Source organism: Neolamprologus multifasciatus, chromosome 14, assembly GCF_963576455.1.
Source record: "Neolamprologus multifasciatus chromosome 14, fNeoMul1.2, whole genome shotgun sequence".
Taxonomy (NCBI): domain Eukaryota; kingdom Metazoa; phylum Chordata; class Actinopteri; order Cichliformes; family Cichlidae; genus Neolamprologus; species Neolamprologus multifasciatus.
In genome coordinates, this window is record NC_140452.1 from 14097722 (window position 1) to 14117963 (window position 20242).

Below are 20242 nucleotides of genomic sequence, written 5' to 3' on the forward strand. Positions count from 1 at the left end.
GTACATTTACACGATTATAAAATACACAAGAACCTTTTACTGGGGCAGGAACATTCTGTCAGACTTGTGCGGGAAAGAAAATGATAATCAGCGAGTCACAAATCCAGAGTATTTCTAGTTTATTTTAATCCCTTTTAGCTTGAATGTCTTTCACTCTCAAACAAGACCTTATAGGCAAACATCTATATATATATATATATATCTCTATCTATCTATATCTATATATATCTATATAGATATATATCTCTATATCTCTATCTATATCTATCTATCTATCTATCTATCTATATCTCTATCTATCTATCTATCTATATCTATATATATATATTAGGGGTGCAACAATACACAAAATTCACGGTTTGGTTTGATACTTTGGTGTCACAGTTCGATATTTTTTCAATACAAAAAAAAATGTTCATGCTTTTTTAATTTGTCATTTATTAAAATTATAAATATATTTTTAACATATTTATATTGAAACAACATATTGAAACAACAAAGTAATAAAAAATAAATATATCTGCTCAAGAAATCACTCATCTTTGGAAAAAAGAGTTTATTACAGAGAAATGGCTCTTTCCAAAATAAAAGCTATACTATAAGCTTCTTCTGGGGTATATTCTCAGCAGCATATTAAACATATCAGGTCGCCATAAGGAGAATCATGTGCTAACAGCTGTCTAAATGACTCGGTAAAGTTGGTAGCATGCGTGCTTGTTGTTTTTGTCTGCTTCCACTTGTCTTTGCACTAGGGTGATGTCAGTGTAAATGTGCAGTCATATTCATTGTGTTCCCACTAGTGCTGTCAGCGTTAATCTGAAATGACGTTAACGCCACAACACGGCAAATCTTCGTTAACGAGCTACTGTGGCGCCCGTGCTTCAGCTGGACTGTGTCAACACATTAACGAGCACACTGTGCTAACGCAGTAGTTCCCACCCATGTAATTGAGCATTGCGTGGCACATACTGTTTTACTTTTGTCCATGACTCGCTTACCTTCAGGGTCATACTTCACGTGAAGACCAAAATAGTTCCAAAGGCCAGATCTGAATGAGGGTGGGGGAGGTTCAATTTGCCACGTTGAAACGAGCTTAGCTTCTGTCTCGCTAGCTTGTGCTGCACTCAGTGGATCTGCGCTCGACAGTGCAGCCCAGTGTTGCCAACTCCTCAGTAAGGAAAATCGCTATTGGCTGTCCTAAAAGTCGCTAGAAGTCGCTAAATGACATCACCGCCTAATTTGCATAATTGGTCATGCTATTATAATTGTAACCTACGTTGTTGGAGAGAAAAATAACATGTGGAAGAGACATAAAGTGAGTAAAAAATGTCCTAAATGCATTTAAAATTTATTTAGAACTACAAATTAAATTTATTTTAACAATTATTGTTTTTTGTAATGTCACAATTCCAACCCTGCTCCTTTATCCGGACTTGGACCGGCAAAAGTGACCCGAAATAGGCACTCCGGTGGAGTTACTGTGTGTGTGTGTGTGTGTGTGTGTGTGTTAATAAGTAGTTTTAAACCATTGACTACAGTCAATGTTTTAAACCTGATCCACAAAACAACATAACAGTAAAAGAAGAACTGACTGCGTTACAGTCAGTGTGGGAGCAGCGGCTTCGCTCTTGCGCGATTCATTTGCAGTTCGGACGCACAGGTGTGAACATCTTCTGCCCTGATAGCAGCTGGGGGAGGACTATCCTCCGCCCGTGAGCGCTTTGGAACGGGCGAGGTGCCCCCGGCAGCACCTGCTGCTTGTTGAGAGTAAAAGCGATACCCGTTTTCACGTCAAAAAGTCGTCATAAATAAGTCTCCAATAACACCAGAAAAAGTTGCCAAATTTGTCGCTAGTCGCTTTTTAGAAAAAAAAAAAGTCGCTAAGGGGGTCTGAAAACTCGCTAAATATAGCGACAAAGTCGCTAAGTTGGCAACACTGGTGCAGCCTAGGCGGAGTAGTGGAACGCAGATCCACTGAGCGCTCAACACAGACAGCATCGTCAGAAGAAAAGTTGATAAAAATAAATTAAAAATGTTGTATTGTTCGATACATATGCGTACCAAACCGAAAGCACTGTAAGTCTAACCAAAAAGTTGTAATGCTTCTTGTGACAACTTTTTGATGATGTTTTTGGCTTTAGATCTCACTTTAAATATATTTTACTTAGCTTAGCCAAAGCTTATACATATATTTCTGGCATGTTTTTGTTTAACGTTAAGAAATTAAATCCTCCAAATAATGTCCATATTAGCGTATACTATGACACACCTTCCCAACTTAAATGGTGCACATTTCACTGTGGTTTATTTCTTGTGCAGTGTGCAGACAGTGTGACACCCACATTATTGAGCTGTTTCTCTCACAATAACATGCCAAGCACGTTCTATTCTTTCCATATGGCACCTTCAGTAGAATACTTTTTTTGTGTGGTTTGATTGAATGATTATGGTCAGAAAGGTCTCCCTCACAATAAAAGTGCAAACTACCAGCTAACCTGTGTAAATTACATTTAGTGTGAGGCTGCTACAATTTAGGCTCGCTATTCTCCTTGTGATGTCAAGAGAATGGAGGTTGCCAAGAAGAACAGGGCCTTGGAAACGTATCCTACCAAGGTTGAAGCAGTCCATTATCTTGGGCCTAGCACAAATACTGAGGAACTGGGAGACATGCAGCCTCAAAGATAAGTTTATGATCACAGAAGGCAAAAAACTAGGCAGTAATTCATTATTAGAAAACTAAAAACTGCTCTTAGGTGAAATTCACCCCAAAATGAATAATCATACACAAACACAAAACAGATAATGAAAATTCTTGATTAAATTTTGCAGTTCTTCAGTCTTTTTTAAATGAGATGTATCATCAATAAATAAATAATAATTGTTAATAATATAAACAATACAGAAAAAAAAAATCAAATTATGCACCTGGGAGCAAACACAGTAGTCTATTAAGCATCAAATGAACAGGGATGTAGTTTAGAAGAAGACACACTTAAGTTCTCTCTCAGCTCAAACAAAACAACACATCACATGCTGTGATGAATCCTTGCTCTGGGATTATCTTGGGTAGATCAATACATAATTATAGCACGGGCTGTTCAGCAAATTCCTAAGGAACACTCTTCAATTTGAAAACACTAAGTGGCAAAGATTACTTTATGAAAAATGAGTAAGAAATTCAGAAGGACCAAAATAGCAGAGCTGCTGGTTAGACTGCCATTCCTGGAATGAATGAACACTTGTGCTAATACAAGCACATTCTTAGATAATGCATAATAATGAAGAGTGTGTGTGTGTGTGTGTATGTGTGTGTGTGTGTGTGTGTGTGTGTGTATATATATATATATGTGTATGTGGAAGTGGTGGGGTGTTTGCCAACACCACATAATCAAAATGTGCCATTTTTTCCCCTAAACCAGTGAAAACAAAAACATGTAAAAATACTTAGACTCACTGTAGACCTGAAGATGTCCCTTGAAAGCAGTGCTTCCTCTTGGATTCTCAGCTTTGCATTCATAAGTTCCTGAGTCCTCTAGTTGAATATTGGGAATCTCTAGCACAGCCTGAGATTTACGGAGTCTTGCTTTCTTGGGGATGTTGCCATTTATCTTCCTCCACGTGATGGTTGGTACTGGGCTGCGAGAAGAAGAAAGTAGCATGGCACACCACAGCATGTAATACAGTAGCATAAATAACACAGAACTACAGTATAAAGTGTACAAGCAGAATTACATACAGTACGATCATAATTCAATCCAGAAATAATAATTTAAAGAAATTCAGACTCAGGGCTTCCTTAAGAAAAGGGACTAGAATAACATGCACCATATACTCACAGATAATAAGATCTTGTAATGACACTTTCAATTGCTCTAATTAATTTAGGACTTGTCTTTAATAAATTTTAAATATATGCAGCCTGTGAAAGCTTTAAAAGATATTTAAACCTTTTGCATCTTCAACTCTCCATCATTGATATCCCTCTTTAATGATCATTGACTTTTGGATGATGAAAACAAGTGGTTTAAAAGTTTGAAGTAAGAATCTTTATGGTGCTTTTGCATTGAACTTTTTTTTGACTCATAAAAATGTATACAAATACAAACTTCATGTAAAGAGCTTAAGCAGGGGGACCTTGAGGACACTGCAAGACTAAAATCCATCACAACGCAGTTTGTGTTACCTCTGCTGTTCTTGGTGGGTATCGTCCCAACTGCCTTCTGATTATTAACAAACTCCTGTTATGACCATGTTATATTTCTTCCACTTCTAAATAACTGCAGCAACATTAATCACCTTCTTGCAGCCCATTCCAGCTAGGGCTGTGCGATATGACCAAAATCTCATATCCCGATATAAGAATTCTATCGTCAGATAACAATATAAATCACAAAAATGTAACATTTTCTGTAAATTCTGTGAATTTCGGGCAGCTCGTCTTGCGGGAAGTGTTTCCAGCTGCGCGTCATGTAGCTGGAGTCGAGTGTTTTAACTGATGCATGAAACGATACCTTTTTAGACATAAGTTGTAAAGGCCGCCGTTTTCTTTGTGAGTATTTATTACACGGCGTGCTGCGGGGAAAAGCATGTTCTAACGTTTGAGTCTAAGGTTTATTTTCTAGCACCTGACGGCTCTTTTTTAATTCTCATCCGTAAATAATCTGCTCTTTCACGTGATTCGGTTTATTTTGAAAAGTCTCAACAGGATCTTGAGCTTTATTGTGAAAGGTTTATGTGGAACATAAACAAGCGGACACGCGATGCTGTTGCCATCATTGTTGCTAACCACAACGCATAAAAACCGGCGCTTGTCCATAGTGTGGTTATATTAAATATAAGAGAAAGAGAGAACTTTAAGAAATGAATATAGCCACTACAGTGACCATCAAAATAATGAAAAAATATTGCACCACGAAACAAACGATAGCGTAAAATGAAATGATAGATGTTTTTATATCGTCATCCGATATATATTGTTATATCGAACAGCCCTAATTCCAGCCTTGTGCAGGTCTACAGTTTCTTTCCTTTGACAGCTCCTTTGGCCGTGAAGAGGTTGGTGAGGTGAGGTGAGGTTGAGAGGTTGGAAAGGCAAAAACTGATTCTGTGGACAGATGTGCTTCATACACACTGAGATTAGGAGTATTTATAATTGACTGAATGATTCCAATCTGTGGAAGCCAGAATTCTGGCTGGTTTGTGGCAGATCAAATACTTTTTCATGTTACATGTTTTTTCCTGTATTTTTGGTTCATATCATGTCTCTCTGTATTAAACTACCATACAAATTAGAAACTGCTCATTTTATTTATTTTATTGATGAACAAACTCATTTAATTGAGCATGTTTCTAAATACAGCAGGGGATTGAATAATTAGTTCCATGCTGTATAATTTCTATCAACATCTTGAGGTAAAAGACAACTTTGGTTGTCATCTTTCATTTGCACATAAGTCATGAAAACCCATGACAGTAATTTAATGTTCTGCTCTGCATATCAGACAATGACCCTTTGACCACCCATGATAGATGTGTCTCACTTGTTACAGTAAATATATATATAATAGATATAACAGATACCAGACATTAGAGGAAAAGGGACATTATTCAAATGAGGTTATTACAAGATCAGGGTATTTTTCTTTTAAATAATTGATATTCCAGCAACCATTATCAACGCCTGTTTATTCATGTATTCCCCTAAAGATCCCTTTGACAGATTACTTGCACATGCAGAGAGAGAATGTCATCCTATGTATAAGCACAGCATCAGTAGTGACTATATGACTAGATTTGACAGTTTTGTGAAAGATAGAAAAGTGACACCATACAAAGCTCCACTGAACCCATCAATCATTTAGTCGAGACAGAAATGTTACACCCTTGAGCTGCAATGGACTCAAATTAGGATTCATATCACGTTTTATTAAACAAATGTTTCTTTTTCATTTTGGACAGAACCTTCGTGTGATGTTCGTGACTTGTGAATAGGAATAGTTTATAGTTTCCAGAAAGAACATGTTAGAATTACCAAAACTCCAGATTTCTGAACATGAGTATACTCTATCTTTACTAGAAAGAGTCACAAAGACTTAATCAGTATTCATGAATATGCCATTGAGTTGCTGTGATGCACTTCATTGGATGTTATTGATGGACAATTTTCTGGAGACCTTTGCTCCAACTAAACTGTTGACAAGTCAGATAACAAAGGAAATCTATAGGGACTGTGAGAGGTTGGACGATGGGGGTAAAACTTCCTGAGTCCATGGAAGGATTTTGCTTTGGAGACTGAATAATAAGCACTGGGCCTGCACGTTTGCTTGACTGGGAGGGAACAGGTTCATTCATTGTATGAAGTCTTCCTGTCAGCATCTTCCTGAAGCTGCAGACAGGTAGACAGTAGACTCTGAAACCATGGTGATTGTGGTCTGTTTCATCAAACTCTAAAAGTAAGCATTTCATACCCTAACATTTTGAATGAGTCACACACTGGAGTTTATGTGAGGTGTTATTGTTTTCACTTGAAGAATGTACCTAAAGGCAAGCTCTGCAGATTACATCTTAATTAGCAATCCACACAATTGATGTGCCCTCATCTGGACTTGTTCCATAATAAAGGTGCAAAATTAAATCTAATACCAAAATATAATAAAGAACTTGATTCCTTCACATCATTAAGATGTAGATAATGCCTCACGATTTAGCTAATTTGCTAACTCTCAATTTCTTCTTAAAAAAACAAACAAATTCCAAACCATTTTAAAAGAATTATCCAAACGAAAGACAAAGGTGTTTTTATTAACATTTGTATCAGAGCACAAACATTAACAACAGCACAGAGAGTATAAAATGTGCTGTGTTAAGAGGTACAGTTTCATGCTGACTAAGTGGTCAGCTTTAACTGCAGGGCTTCAAGAGCTTGATTCCCTCTGGGATCACTGAAACTAAAAAGTATATCTACTACTCTAAAGCAATTTCGATGAAACCTTCTAACACATGCTACATATTATATTTTAAGTGGAAATGAGTGGGTTGAATGTGTAACCCATCGAATGTACAAGGCTTTTTGAACTACAATGAACTTCATAGTCTAGTAACCCTTGAAATAAAAGCAGCTAACAGAATTGCACTTTCCAGAGTTACTTATAGATGATCCTGTGAAGGCAGGATTTCAACTTGAGGGTGCGTGGTTCTGGCATTTATAATTATCAATCCATCTAATGTACAATTATCCAAAGTTAGGTCACAGTAATAACAGGCTGAGCATTGTTTTTACATGTTCTTCTCTCTAGCAACACTTTCCAGTACCTCCCGGGCGATCCTTAGGTGCTCTAGAGCTAGATGAGATGTATAATCTGTCAGTGGGTTCTGTGTTTATCCTGGGATCTCTTCCCAGCTGGGTGTGCCCGGAACACCTCCAGAGGAAAGCACCCAGGAGGCAACATAACTAGGTGCCTGAACTACCTAACTCTCCTTTTGACACGGAGGCTTTAATCCAAGCTTCTTCTGGATGTCTGAGCTTTTCACCATATCTCTAAAGTTCAGCACAGCCATCCTATGGAGGAATCTTATCTGGCTGTTTGTTTTTCTGAACTTATTTTTACAGCCATTACACAGATTTTGTGATCAAAGGTAAGGATGAAACAAAGATAGACTGGTAAACTAAAAGCCTTGCCTTTTGTCTCAACTCTTTCCTCAGCACAACAGTCCTATTGCTATACCTGCACTAATCTGCCAGCCCACCTTCCCATCACTCATGACTATGATCCAAAGGCCTCCCTCAGTCCACAGTGTTCTCTAAGAGAACCTCAAAAAGGCCTCAGACTTTTCAGGGAGGCAACATTAAAATCAGCACATCATGGATAAAAACTTCCAAAAGGCCAAATATTTATGAGTGGAGCTTGAAACCAAAAATGTATTTTTTAATTAGTTATATTTTTACTTTATCTAAATTTCTGCTTTTAATTATTTTTCAAAGGTTCCTTCAAAGTCACTGGACTCTGGAATTACTGTATAATTGTGTAATATGTATTTTGCTTATTATTTCTAGTCAAAGCTGTAATTTACCTTTTTTATGGATGAAGGAACTCAGGAACCACAGTGATTACTAACTCTTAATGGTGCAGTTAAACAAAAAACTTGATTAATTCCTACTGACATCACTAAAATAGCTTATGATGTGAACATAGTTCAAAATTCCTTCAAGTTAAGAGCAGTATTCATATTGTTTTTGTTTTCATTGTCTCGTTGTTCTCTTCGCCCTTCAGACAATCACATCAAGGAGCTTTGGCATTCACACAAAGAGCTTTTCTGCCCTGTACTAGATAGCAGTGCCATCATACATATTGATCAACAGGAGTACAAAACCCATTTTAACTTCATTTTCAGTGCTATATAAAGACTGGCATTTCTTAATGGGGTGCATTGATAAATCATTCATCTCTGCGTAAAAGGGTAAGTCACTGGGATCACTGTCTGACTGAAAGCTATCATGCACAAATTACTTCATTGAGGGAGGCACAGGGCAAGAATTCAAGCTGTTTGGCTGTTCAGTGGGTTTCCCATCAAGCAGACTGTTCAGAAACTCCTGCTTTGCTTGATAGAAAACGCCAAGGGGAGTGAGATTATAATACGGTGTCTATATATTTAGGAAATGACCACCGTAATGTGGATAATTAAATGAAATCAAAGTAAACAATTATGAGGCCCTTAGTCATCCGCAGATTAGAGACTGTTTGCACTTAAGATAGGAATGAATAATTTATACTGCATAAATACTAAATAAAATAGAGCACGGATGATAAATTATTACCAGAATTATTTTGTGTCACATAAAACACCACTGCAATGGTTTTGCAGTCTTACTGATAAGACTGATTTCACCAATAAAGTTCCCCTTTTCGTCATCTAGCCTACCCGTGTTTAGAGATTAAGTCTTTCCCAATTCCAGAACTTTGACAAAGAAAATAAATATTTCAAAAGGCAATATTGAAGCCAGTAGCACTAACTTTAGTAACTGTGGAGAGTGGTTTGGATTTAGTCTCTGTGGAATAAAGAGTGTTCCCTTCTGGCAGACAACTATTACCAATTTCCCTTTTTTTCCCTCCAAACACATAACCTTGGCTTTCTACATTCATAACGGACCCTGAAAGCACCCAGGAAACACAGCTACATTAGGGCTCTCAATTATAAGAACACATGGGTCCCTAGGGCTGAATTCCCCATTCAGTCTCCCCCCACCATGCACTAACATGCCATCTAACAGCCAAGCTACGATGCAGCACTTCTCTACACTCACTTAACATACTGCCTGAAGACAAGATATGCCTGCTTCCCATTCAGGTAATGGAATAATGTAATTTAAGGAAGAAAGAAAAAAAAAACACAGGCAGGATTATCTAAAGGATCTCTCAGCAACAGAGCAGCGATAGGCTGTACTTTACTGTTCCTGGTGATTAATATGATAGCGCTGTAATAAACAACTACCAATATTTGCACAATATGTCCTTGTTTACTTACTTTCCTAGAGCGAAGCATTCCAGTCTGACAGTGACTCCTTTGGCAACCAGAACAGATGTAGGGAAATGCACTTCAATTTTGGGCTCATATTCACCCATGACACCTGAAAAGGGTTAAGAAAGAGAAATTGTACACATTAGAAGCAGGTATTGCAATAGCTGGTTGGTCTCCAGTTTGCTATTATTCCTTTGTTTTCTTGCAGTGTGGACACAGAAGCAGACTGCAGTGATTTAACAATATGATGTTATGACGATTTGTTCAACTTTGTTGCCCATATACAGACAAACAAAGAAATAAAAATAATTTAGGCACCCATTTCCTATTTCACATGCAATTTTTTCAAAATAAGAGTAACAACTGAAGGATAAAATTATATGCTATAAATGTATTCTTCCTAGAGATTTGTGTTGGTTAAACCTCTTAAAATGAACAATATGTTAAATCAAAGCAGTGTTTAGGTGTGGAATGCATATTGTGCACACCATCTGGAAAATCATTTTAACCATGAACCTTAAGTTTATACAGTCATATTTTAATAACACTATTTAATTAACAGAGCTGTAAAGCACACAACTTAATAATTATATTTTGAATCCCTACAAAAACAGTTGGTTAAAGCATGAGTAAGATTAGCTAGGGTTAGCACTTTGGTAGATTGCAATTTAATTTGTCTTAATATGTCGCAGATACTAGGAAGATGTGGGAATGTAAGGAAAAGTCTGTAGGTGACATATTGGCTTTATACGAAAACACAAACAGCACATTAAGATGACGTACAAACGAAAAACAAACATTCTCCAGCAGAAGACACAAAATGACTCCTACTATTGTCCTCAAGAATTAGTAATCCGCTCAACAATTCACAAACACATTGTGAAGGACACAAGTGATAACATGTTATCAGTCTTGCTAAGTGCCACTATGACTAACACCTCTGTTCTAAGCCATCGCCAGAGGACGTTTCCTTTGTTTATTCATCTGTATGTTAAGCCGGCTATTTATTTTCATTTACTAGGATGATGTGTCAGAGATGGTAATAAACAAAAAAGAAAAAAAAAGTGTAACAAAGAAAAACATCATCATTTAAAGGGATTTACTGTTATCTGTCTTATTAAATGGGTGTTTGCAATATGAATATTATCTGAATGTTTTACTTTTCTCAAAGGAAAATATGTATTATATTTAAATCCTTTGTTTATCCAGATAAAAGTCTCACTGAGATTAAAATCTCTTTTTCAAGAGCCAAGGCCAGGATAGAAGCAGAATTTGTGACAAATACAAATATAAATTAGCAAATATAACTGACACACAATAAGCAACGAGCAAGCAAATACAGCATCCAGTTCACATGCAATAATATGAGGACAAAAGCATCCTCAGGAGCATTCACACTGACCAAGAGAACCATTTTTTGATCCTTAAAAAATTATATAAACCCCTCAAAGAAAATCTATTCTGCCAATTTCAGGTTCTCCTGTAAATGATTCCAGGAAAAAAAGGGGGTGACATACTTCAAAGCTCTTTCTCCAAACTCTGTTCTGACTCTGGCAACGATTTGCAAAATATTGTGCCAGTGAAGGCAATACCGACTACTTTTTACACAGAGATTAACACTGTGTACATATATAAACAACCAACAGGAAAGTCTGCAGGCATACAAAGAGAACCGCTTAGCAGCAGCGTGAAGAGAACGGTGACATACGGGAATGTTAAATACACAATCATTGCATTTGAACATCACACATCCACAGCTGAACCTGAATACACATCAAAACATATCAGAGCATGTGTAGCATGACTCCACATGCATTATAAAGTACATGAGCACCAGGACAAATGACCCGCATGACATTTGAGAAACCATAATTACACCTTCTACTACATGCACCTGACACTTTTTATGTGATAAAATGAATGAAGAAAGGGAGTGGGGTTATTGAATTGTGGCCCACTATGCATGGAAAAGGAGTTTTATGATATTTGTTCCAAAGAACTTTTCAATTTCAATCTCATTCTCAACATTTATGGCTCCAAAGCAGCCCTTCACATATAATGAATTTGCAATATTTCACTGGCTCTTGCCATAGTATATTCAATATCATATTCAGTCTCAGTGGCTGGACTTGATAGAATTGGAAGAACTAATGTGTAGACTCGGTGTGCTAAAACATTACCAACCCTACAGCGTAGCGTTATGTTTTATGTTTCAATTTCATTTATTAATCACATGAAAATTTGATTATTTTCTCATTGTATTTCATTCTTCTGCCAACCAATTTCAAAGTATAATGCCTGTTAACTTTTACCGAAAATCCAAGTTAATACAAATGTAAAAGAATGTATTATTAGGTCTCTGACCCAGCAACAGATAGGTTTTATGATGCCGATCAAAATCAAAACTTCTGAAACTTTAATTGAAAATAAAATAAAATAATAAACTGACAACCCCGGGTTATATATGCACATTATATATTTGTTTTCATTAAAAATAGCACATTTAACGCTTTTTAAATTAAATGTTTTTAAACTTCAAAAAGAACACACGTATACAATGTGCTATTAAGAACAATGGCAATTATTTTCTTTCCTTTTCAAATGTGTATTCATTCAAGGACAGGGAGTTGTTTTGACTATGCCTCTACAGTATGTTGGCCAAAAAAATCATTCTGACATCCAATATATCTATGAACCAGAGGTCTTCAATAATAATTTAGTAAAGTGAAGCAGAGAAAAACATGCCCATGCATAGATGTGCCTGCAAACATTGTCTTTCACTGATATTTTTGACACAGTAGTGAGACAGAAAATCTGTTATGACATTAATAACAGCGGTGCTGGCGAAGCCCAAATAAAAATTGCAGCACTTATCTGTATAAATGATAAAAATACACCATAGATTTTGGTTGCATTTCTGTATTTATAAGGTACTCTCCCAGCTACATGAGATTTATTGATGGATGAATTCCTTATTTTTCACTAACCATAAGACATGAATATATCTGCAATTTTTAGTCCAGTTTCTTGAATTTTGTTTTATTACCTCAGATTTAGCTACTTTTTATCCCTATAATGCCATTTGTATCACATATGATACATGAGTTTCTGAGACCTCTATCTCATCAACATGATCAATACTAAACTCTTTTTTTGTTGTTGTTAACAAAAAGTTGCCAAAAATGCCCAATGTATCAAATGTGATATCATAAACACCATGATATAGCAAAAATTATTATACAAAATATTTTGTGGATTTTGTAATAAGGGTTAATAAACATCTCAGTTCCAAAAAATCTGAATTTTCTGGCAATTTTTTGATGGGTTGGGTCTTACAGACTTAATATAAAAGCATGCATCCATAGCTTCTAAACCTGTAATCAGTTTACTATCAGTGACAATTTACTTTATAATGTTTTTATGCATAACAAGTATCAATAAAGGCAATTATGTGACAGCTTAAAGCATGCACACGTAAAGTAAACATGATAGGCCACTAATGCAAAGCCGATTAATGTAAAACTGCTTTGAGGTTTGTGTTGTATTTAATGGAAATAATATATCTATATGTTAAACAAAAGAAGGATGTTAGAGGGAAAGCAAAAACAACAAAACAGCTATGTACGTATACGCTGTACGTGCTTTACACTGGTTCACATCCAGAACCACAGCAAAATAATGCCATGTAGGGCAACACTGTGCAATTGCTTCTAAATTCACTAAAGCAGAAAATCAAAGAGGTGTTTCTGAGATGAACTGTTTTTAAAAGGTGTATTAGTCTGGAGTTTAGCGTTTAGCCCCGTTCTGCTGAAGGTGGATTGTGATCTGACGATCAATGGCCTCCAGCTGGGTATAATGGAACCCAGATGCTTGTTTTGATTAAGAGAGTGAGGGCTGGAGCTGACAGTGGTGAGCCACGCACAGATCCAGCTTGAACTGTCTGCTGTGTAATAATCACTCATTTTTACTGAGGCACAGATTGCAGTGTCTAATTGGTCAGACTCCAATGACTGAAGGGCGGAAACAGCACGGCAACATTTGGGCGACTGCTGTGAGGTGCGCCAATGTAATTTTTAGAATTTTACACCCAAATTCACAACATAAGAGGCTGCTAAGCATCATGAGATTTGAGCAAGAGATGCCAAGACGCTCTTTGGCGTAATGGACCTACAGGTGTAGTGATTAGATTTGGCCGTGTTGTGTTGCAGGGGAGGTTGCTGTTCTTCAACCCGTGTGTCATTACCAAATAGGACATGGTTGGTGCAGAACTGATTTTCCTTCGTTCATTCACTATTTGAAAAAAAAAAACACAGCAACAACTAATCTTCTGTTTCTTTATCCAACCATGAAAAATACTAAACTGCTAATAGCCGACTGACCATATGCCCCTATGACTACATTTTGCAGCTCAGTTACAGAGACACAAACCAATTTAGCACTGTTATGTGCAAAGTGTTTTGTATGTCTCAGAGGGCCACTTCACACAAGGTTATGCAAATACAGAGCAAGAATCTTGCCGGAAGGCATGTAATTGTAAAGAGGTAAATTTGTGTTGTAACATTTGGAACAAACGTGTTTCTGAGGCACAGAGGCCATTTCACAGATTCACTGGGGATGTAATCTCAGTGGCTCTTTGAAACCTTGACAAAGACAGGCACCTGCGTGAAGTGATGGACGTTTCTCTGTGTAGTCGGATGTAAAAAAAGCCTGTAGGTGAAATCCACACCTGTATCCAACAAACAGCTCCACACCATGGCTCCTGAGAGGCTAGTATAAAAGAGCAAATTCCCATCCACAGCAAGGGCCATTGATTCAGTTAATTTTATGCAGGAAAATGATTTCCCCGATGGCCAGTTTCACCAAAGCACATTGTGAGCTAAGAAGGCTCCTCGCACTAATGTTAAAGCATTGCTCACTATCTATTTATGGTGTGTATGGAATTCAAAACGCCCTGTACAAACATGAGGCTCAGTGGAAAGCAGAAGAACGCCCGACTTTATTAACCTATCTGATCTGAAATTTTCCTCCAAATGCATTTCTACACAATATTGTACACACGCAGAATATAAAATGTAGTTTTAGCTTTCTGTTACTGTCAAACAAACATCGAACTTTAAAATTTTCTGCGTTATGTACCCAAAAAAAACACTCACCGTCGGTTTTCAGTGTCAGAGGTGTTGGGGGACTCAGAACTCTTGCATTTGTCACTGTGTTTTTCACCAGACAGATGTAACTTCCTACATCAGAGGGCTGCACCTTCGAAATATAGAGGTTTCCCGTGTCCTGGGAAATGAAGCGTCGACTATCCTCGGCGACAAACGAGGGGAATTCATTAAACACCCAGCTGTAGATAATCTCTGAAAAACAAGTGAAGACAGATACTGTACACATTAGGAAAAAAACTTTTACCTGTATGAATTTTGATCAGCTCTTTATCTGTGTAAGAGAATCACAAAAAGGTCTTCTTAACCTCTTTAACAAATAAACTATTGCAATGTACTGAAATATAACATTTATATACTACAAATACACTGGTTAGGAAATGGTCTAAAGTACTGCTAAAGTACACTGCTTACTACTCAATACAATACTGAAACAGTGATGATTTAAAGGAGTCATGAGTATGGATTTTATATAGCAACAAAGCCAATTGATCATCACAGACTAAATTAATCTAAAAAAATAATATTAAGGTGCTTAAAGTTCAGAGATAAAGACTTTAAAGACCCTGTTATTTGTAGGGAGGTTAATCTAATTAACCGGTGATTATCAGAAAGGTAAAACTAGCATATGATAGGGTATTATTCCAGGACAGAGTGATTCCAATAAGCTTGGTCATGTGTATGAACGTGCTTATGAATGTATTCAGAGTCATTAATAACAGATTTAGCTGGCTTTTATAGCAAACAATTCTGAATGATTATCGATGTAGATGGATCACAATCTTTTTTAGATTTCAAACAAAATGCAGTAAGAGCAGAAGATATAAATACCTGACCCATGAAATAAAGTGGTAAGATGTATTGTATTTTAGCCATTTGTACATTATGAATGTGGCAGAAGTGACAGTTTAATGTATGGATAAATGGATAGATGAATATGGTAAATACAGAGCTAAATTGTGACATATTTCCATGTGTTACACATTTATACATAGCCAAGATCAGTATTAAAGTGTGAAACACAATTAAATTCAATCTATGGAACGCTGCATTCCATTGAACGTTGAACGTTTGTGCTACAACTCTTCGATCTGGATCCATAATCCATGAAAGAAACAGACAAAGAAAGGATAAGCTTGTTGTCCTCTTGGTAAATAATGAATAACTGATGTTTTAAAGATGCAACATTATTAGTGCACAGATCTTATGACTAAATTCAACACTCAATTTAAGCTCAGTGTTAATGGACTCCTAAATACTGTATTTTAACAGATTCATGTCCAAAGTTAGCATCATATGTTGCTATTCTTCCCTGAAGAGGGAAGAATAGGTAAAATAGTGATAATCCAGATTCTGGTCCACAAGTCATACAGGACCCTATAAAACTAAAAAGAATAACTTAACACAGAATATCATTGCTGATATAAAAGATAACAGACCTTGTTCTAGACAATTAGCATTGTCAAAGATCCCTGAGTTTCATTACACTTTTTCTATTTTTTATACGCAGCATTTACCCAAAACACACAGAAACTTATCAAAACCATCAAACGGAAGATGATCAACTTTTCATATCTCAGTGACTCATAGCTATTTTTACTCACAAGGCCTTTGCAAAATAAGTGGCATTTTAATGTCTTTGAATCCTCCCACAGCCATTTTAGCCCAAACATTTTTTAGCACTCCCTCTTCAATACGAATTTGAACTGTGACACACCAAAGCATTCATCACAGTAGGATTTTCTATGGCTGAGGCGTCTAAGTGTTTTTGAGATCATTTTTCATTTCATGTAAGCAATGCCGAAGAAATAAATCATAATCTTACCTGTATTGTGTTTTTGAGCATAATCTGTAAATATGAAAAAATAAGCATCAAAATAAAGGCTCAACAACATGTTGAGACTGGCCTCTCATATCCCCTTTAAACCTAAAAGTTAATATCACAACATAAAGGGGAGATCAAGTACTATTCATTTTTGGCCTGAAGTATAATTAGTGTAGCAATGCTTTTTGTGGATAAATGCAGCCAAACCTACACAGCAATGCTGTAAAAGCTTAGAAGCTTAGGTTTATAGTTTTAGTTGAGGGAAGGTAAGCTTATAAAATAGAAATCAAGACAACAATATCCAAGCTTGTTCCCTGACAAGCAGTTTGTATCTTACTGTATCATTTAACCACATATATACAAGGAACCGGTACAGGGAACCAGAAATTTCTTAAACAACAAGCTAAGGTCCTTCAATTATTCTGTGTAGCACAAATGTATTTTGTAGATTAAATTTTTAATGGATTTTCTTATTTACTCTTTAAATGCTGATTTTCTGTTAGACTAATAAATTTTAAATCTAATGCGGTTGTCCTGAATTACGCATTTAACGGCTGAGTGATTGTATAATATATTCTGTATTGATTCACTTGGCCCGTATAATGAATATAATGCAAGCAATTCAACACGGGGGACTTAAAGTATGTCATTATGAAACCTGGGTCAATTTTACAGTTTATAGTAGTAAGACTGCAACAAATTTCAAAAGACAGAAAATCACTATTTCCATTATGCTGTCATCATGCTAACATCATCGCCAGTGTTTGATTTCAATCACATGCCAATCAGAGTTCCAAGCATTCAAGAAGAGACCTTGGTCAAAAAATTAAATGCATGTATGTATGAGGGGTTGATTTTCAAATTCCCTGTGAAAAATTCATATTCACACATACTCCTTGAGCAAGGGCAACATCTGCACTATGACTGATGAAAAACTTTAAGGTTGAGAAAACTCTGTACTACACTTACATCTGTCAGTCATTACGCAACATTAATTATTGACTGTGTCTCTTTTAAACCAGCTAATTTGTCACCGACTCTCTGGTTGCTACCATGAGATGCAAAATGGCATCTAGAAATGTGTATGGGTGCTGAAGAGCACTTGGCAAACGTTCCCATGGGTGCAGTGCAGGAGAATGACAGAGCTGATGCAAACAGAAAACCTCATAAGAGCTTATGTTTAAGGACGACTATAGAGAGGGATATTAAATATATGGCATTAAAGATGGTGGCTGTGTGAAATAATTGGCCGTGTAACATTTCTTTCTAGTTGTAATGATCCAGTAAATTTAATCTTTCGTAATTGGAGTTCTGGCTCTTTGGTCACTGTAACTTGGCACACTAATATGAACAGCATGGATGGATAGACAGGACAGTGAACAGCTATGAAATATAAATAATCAAAATACAATGCATAAAATAAAAATAAACAGTGGGAGCAATAACTTATGGAGCCCCGCAGGGGACATGGGAGAAAAAAAAAATTACGACGGACTTTTGCGAGATCTCGCAAAAGTTTTAGCCGCATTCTTCGGAGGCCGCCAGCTCGAAGCCGACGAGGTCGAGGCACGATGTGCCGGGAAAGCGGTGTTCCTCCCGGCTGTAGTAGGTCTCGACCTCCCGTTAGCTTCGAGCTAGTGGGTGTCAGATCTCCGAAAACGTCGGAGCACTTTTGCAAATATGTGATGTCTTGTAAACCGAGCAGGTATCTGACATTTACACAACTACATTCACGCCTCATAATATCTTAAAAGTGTATTTTGTGACCCAGAAAGAGTAATATTACAACGAAGTAGCTGCCGCCATTGTTGGAATTCAACTTTTGCGAGATCCCGAGTTAGTTTTGCGAGATCTCGCAAAACTTTTTAAGAGTCCGTCTTAATTTTTTTTCTCCCATGTCCCCTGCGGGGCTCCATAATAACTCACACTGGAGTGGTAATAAAAGCAAAAATGAATTTCTTATTCTGCCTGTGATTGAAAAACTAAACTCTTACCTGGTGAATGGGGAGGAGGGGTACACATGAGTACCACACCTTGGCCTTCACGCACAGAAACCCCACCCCGGGCCTTTGTACTGAAAGCACCAAGATCTAGAACAGCATGGAAACGAAAGCTTTCAGTGCAAATAAAAACAAATACATTAAGATATAATGAATTTATACAGAACCATCATTATTTCTGCTGATAGCCTTTGACTTCATCATTTGATGAGGGAAGTAATTTTGATTTGGTGAGGTAACAATAAAGCTTTTGTTCTCCCCGAGTGATAGTACCGCCACAAAAACACGCTGTACTCAGCGAGAGACAAAGAACAAACAGACAGCTTATGTATTTCTTTTGAAACTACGTACTTTGAACCACTACAGTGGTAAAAATCAACAACAGGAAAATGTTAAAAGCCAGTAAAAACCAGAAAGTTGCATTTTCTTTTCTATTTTACTATTTCAATAAGTTCTAATTTAAATTACATGGAACTTATGAGTTATGTGTCCAAATATGTTTTTTTGACCCTGTTTTTACTGTTCACGAGTAGAACAATTGATGTTTCATTCCAGAATTGTAGCTTTTTGGAGCATAATGATGCCTGCTAACATTTAGCTGAAGCAATGGCAAAGTGTGGAGATCAAGTGACAGACCTCTAACCTGGGGCAGGTGATTAGGTCTTCATAGTCTTTACAATTATGCCTCAGAGTGACTTGTGAAACCGACTTTGTGGCACATTTAATGAAAATTGTGGTCCATGCCCTTTAAATATCATGTTTACATATACACAGCAGAGTTAGTGTCTTTAAAAACTGAAAAAAAAAACCCTCACTGGATTACTGAACTTGGTGAAATAACTAAAGGATAGTTCAGGTAGTGACCACATTGAAAGATTAAGAAAAAAAACACAAAACAAAAGAAAAAACATTGGATATACGGCACTTTTTCATTTAAACATCCAAAAGAATGACCTGCCACACAACTCGGATTTGCAAGCACTCAGTCCACACAATCAATTTGCTATGCCCACCATTTCCTGTGCCTAGAAAGAGACAGATCCAGCACTAAATGGACAGTTTATCAGCTCCTGACAGTGAGCAATCTTGGAACAACACCACACAAAATTAAAAATCCTGGAATCCCAATGACTGAAGATAGCTTGTTTTAATGTCTAATGTCTTTTACAAACAACTGTGATTGATCTTTTATCTATAATTGATTCCAGTCACATTTTACATTCAGTTCAGTGTTAGATGGGGACAATTGGCTTGTCCACATTTCAATGTTTTTCACTGTTGTTGATTGTAGAGATGGGTATTTCTATGATTTTTACAGATAATACTGCCAGTGGGGCAGCACGGTGGCACGGTGGTTAGCACTGTTGCCTCACAGCAAGAAGAAGGTCCTGAGTTCAATTCTACCATCAGGCCGGGGTCTTTCTGTGTGGAGTTTGCATGTTCTCCCCGTGTTTGCGTGGGTTCTCCCCGGGTACTCCGGCTTCCTCCCACAGTCCAAAGACATGCAGCTTGTGGGGATAGGTTAATTGAACAATCTAAATTGCTCATAGGTGTGAATGCGGGAGTGAATGTGAATGCGAATGGTTGTCTGTCTCTGTGTGTTAGCCCTGCGACAGACTGGCGACCTGTCCAGGGTGTACCCCGCCTCTCACCCTATGACAGCTGGGATATGCTCCAGCGCCCCCCGCAACCCTGAAAAGGACAAGCGGAAGCAAATGGATGGAATACTGCCAGTATAC

General features: G+C 37.1%; 1 protein-coding gene across 3 annotated transcripts in view; it reads right to left on the minus strand.

The window, feature by feature from the left end:
* The window catches only part of cntn5 (contactin 5), a 120848-nt gene that overhangs the window by 32824 nt on the left and 67782 nt on the right, over positions 1-20242 (minus strand). For all 3 annotated transcript variants that reach the window (XM_085131036.1, XM_085131034.1, XM_085131035.1), the window contains exons 6-9: positions 18498-18593; positions 14670-14873; positions 9523-9625; positions 3455-3636 (exon numbers count right to left, since the gene is read on the minus strand). In XM_085131036.1, the coding sequence (XP_084987162.1) occupies positions 3455-3636; positions 9523-9625; positions 14670-14873; positions 18498-18593 (585 nt within the window). The remainder of the gene's footprint in view (positions 1-3454; positions 3637-9522; positions 9626-14669; positions 14874-18497; positions 18594-20242) is intronic.